This window comes from Panicum hallii, chromosome 6 (assembly GCF_002211085.1).
Source record: "Panicum hallii strain FIL2 chromosome 6, PHallii_v3.1, whole genome shotgun sequence".
In the NCBI taxonomy this organism is placed as follows: Eukaryota; Viridiplantae; Streptophyta; class Magnoliopsida; order Poales; family Poaceae; genus Panicum; species Panicum hallii.
Genome location: NC_038047.1, coordinates 29,196,479 through 29,198,742, shown reverse-complemented (window position 1 = coordinate 29,198,742; position 2,264 = coordinate 29,196,479). Strand labels below are relative to the sequence as shown.

General features: G+C 42.6%; 1 protein-coding gene across 1 annotated transcript; it reads right to left on the bottom strand.

Annotated features, from left to right (window-relative positions):
• Positions 1–292: 292 nt before the first annotated feature.
• LOC112898188 (L10-interacting MYB domain-containing protein-like) lies at positions 293–1,121 on the bottom strand. The gene is made up of 2 exons (XM_025966566.1): positions 813–1,121; positions 293–730 (listed from the first exon to the last, which is right to left on the bottom strand). The coding sequence occupies exons 1-2, from the start codon at positions 1,119–1,121 to the stop codon at positions 293–295; spliced, it is 747 nt and encodes a 248-aa protein (XP_025822351.1).
• Positions 1,122–2,264: the final 1,143 nt, after the last annotated feature.

Sequence of the window (2,264 nt, the reverse complement as noted above, 5' to 3'; positions counted from 1 at the left end):
ATATTGATGGTTTAAAGAAAACAGTGGTTCAAAGCAAATAGTGGTACAAAACGTAATGGTTCAAATCAACTAATAGTTCAAAGCAAAGAATAGCTCACAACATAATTATTATAAGAAAATAATAGTTCAGATGACTTCATGCAGCCTTCTTCATCTCTTTCTCATGCTCTCTCTCAATAAAGTCATATCTGCCTTCTTTCGTGTCAAGTAAGAAAAGGATGTGCCTAAATTCTGGCTTCATGATCAACAACGCAGCTGTGTGCATTATAGCAGTTTTTTCCTGCACACCACACTACTTGACCAACTTCATAGCATCTGGAAGAGTAGGGACATTGCTGGATGGCTGAACTGATGATGCTTCAACACTTGATCCAATCTTGTCAGCTACACTATCAATTTTCAGGCACGTGTTCTTATACATTCTAAAAAAAGGACTTTTCTCCTCCTTGTCTTCAGCTGCTCCGCATGTTTGTTTGCGCTTCTTCCCGGTTGCTTTTGGTTTTTTCAAAGCTTTCAGCTTGATTGCAGAACTGTCATCATCTTTCTGTGCAACCTCTAACACATCGTCACTTGAGGATTCACCAGAGGAAATATCTCCCGGACAGAATGCAGTAGCTCCAGTGACATGCACCTTATCAAACAAGAAATGCAAATCATCAAGGTATTTTGGACCACGTTTCCGGAATCTCACATGATTGCACTTCACACCTCTCTCACTGTTGTTGCATCTCTGAAAAAAAATACAAGATTCAGTCAAATATATTATATTAGGAGTGCATTTTGTATTAAATTGAAATAACATCGTATCTTACCTCAAGGTGTTCATTCCACCATATGTCCGAGCAGTCAACCGTTTGATTTGCCTCATTCCATCCAAGACCAGTCGCAGCATTCTTCAATTCCATGAACTGTGTGTAATCTTTTTTCAAATTGTCCAATTTATTCTTCAGTTGTGTCTTTACTAATTTCACTCTACACCTTGCTAAAAACTTGTCCTCCATATTCTTCCAACCATTTCTAGTGAAACAACCTCCAGGCCTATTCCCAGCTAAAATCTCCTCCTTGCATATATCAATCAAGTGCTTCACATTTGTATTGTCCCAAACTGCCTTCTCAGCCATACTTTAGTAAAGATAAACAATAGTTGCATTAGAAGGTCCTCTATCCAAACCAGTCACCACCAACACCATACAGCAAAGAACTTCCAAAGAATACATGCATAAGAGGTATACTGAACTTGCAAAGAATACATGTTGTAAAAGGAAGTTAAAGTACACTCTGATTGAGAAACAACATGCCTTCCTACGACATTTTGCAAGGGCTCACACATGTCAGCCATACAAGTTATGTGTAGACATATGGGTCTACATAGAATCTTGTTCCAACTAATGGCAGAATTAGCTATGTGAAACTGAACCTAGAATTACCATCTCTTATATAACCAAGAAAAGTAGGTGTAACTATTACGATGGTTCTTGATCCTCTCTATAAAATGACAGCTCCTCACATGCATGTTAACATAATAATGTTCACAATCTATTCTTTACATGTAACACTAGAAGCTTTACTAGAAAGACACATAAGCAGTATATATAATGCAAAGCTCAACACACCCGACCCTTTTCATTAGAGACTAGACCCCATTGGTTAGGACAGGGTACCAAACAAAGCAACTATCACCACACAATTTCACCTAACCCTTTATTTGGTCTCTGGATGCACTCATTTAGTCCATTGCTCAAACAAGATAACGCACAAGATGCCAATAATTACTTCAAAAGAGATTGCAGGTGCTGCTGCGGCACCAATGATCATCCATCTGGTCTATCAAAATCAAATTTAGATCTTCATGTTTCGTAAAATAATGATCCCAGTGCCACCATGCTAAAAAGACAGGCACATTTCTTTAAAATGCATCATGCTAAAAGCATGCTGTCTGTACACTCATTAAAGAAAAAAAAGCATGTGGTACATTCCTAAAAAAGTAACCCATGTCATGGATGTGGCACATTAGATCTACAAAGTTTGGATTCATATGATTCTCATCCAGTGACAAATACCTTGCCGAGGGCGGGGGGCGGGGGGGGGGGGGGGGGGGAGGGCGGCGCCAGGGGCGGGGAACGTGCCGGGGGGGGTGCCGGGGGCAGGGAACGCGCCGGGGGCGGGGCCGCGCGGGGGAGAGGGCGGCTCCTGGGGCGGGGCCGCGCCGGGGGCGGGGCAGCGCCCGGGGGGGGGGGAGGACGGCGCCAGGGGGGAGGGGCAGC

Excerpts from the sequence above, each read along its gene's own strand:
- LOC112898188 (XM_025966566.1), bottom strand. The coding sequence starts at position 1,121 with ATGGCTGAGAAGGCAGTTTGGGACAATACAAATGTGAAGCACTTGATT. Across the intron at positions 731-812 it reads GGTGGAATGAACACCTTGAG|AGATGCAACAACAGTGAGAG; the intron begins GTAAGATACGAT and ends ATTTTTTTTCAG.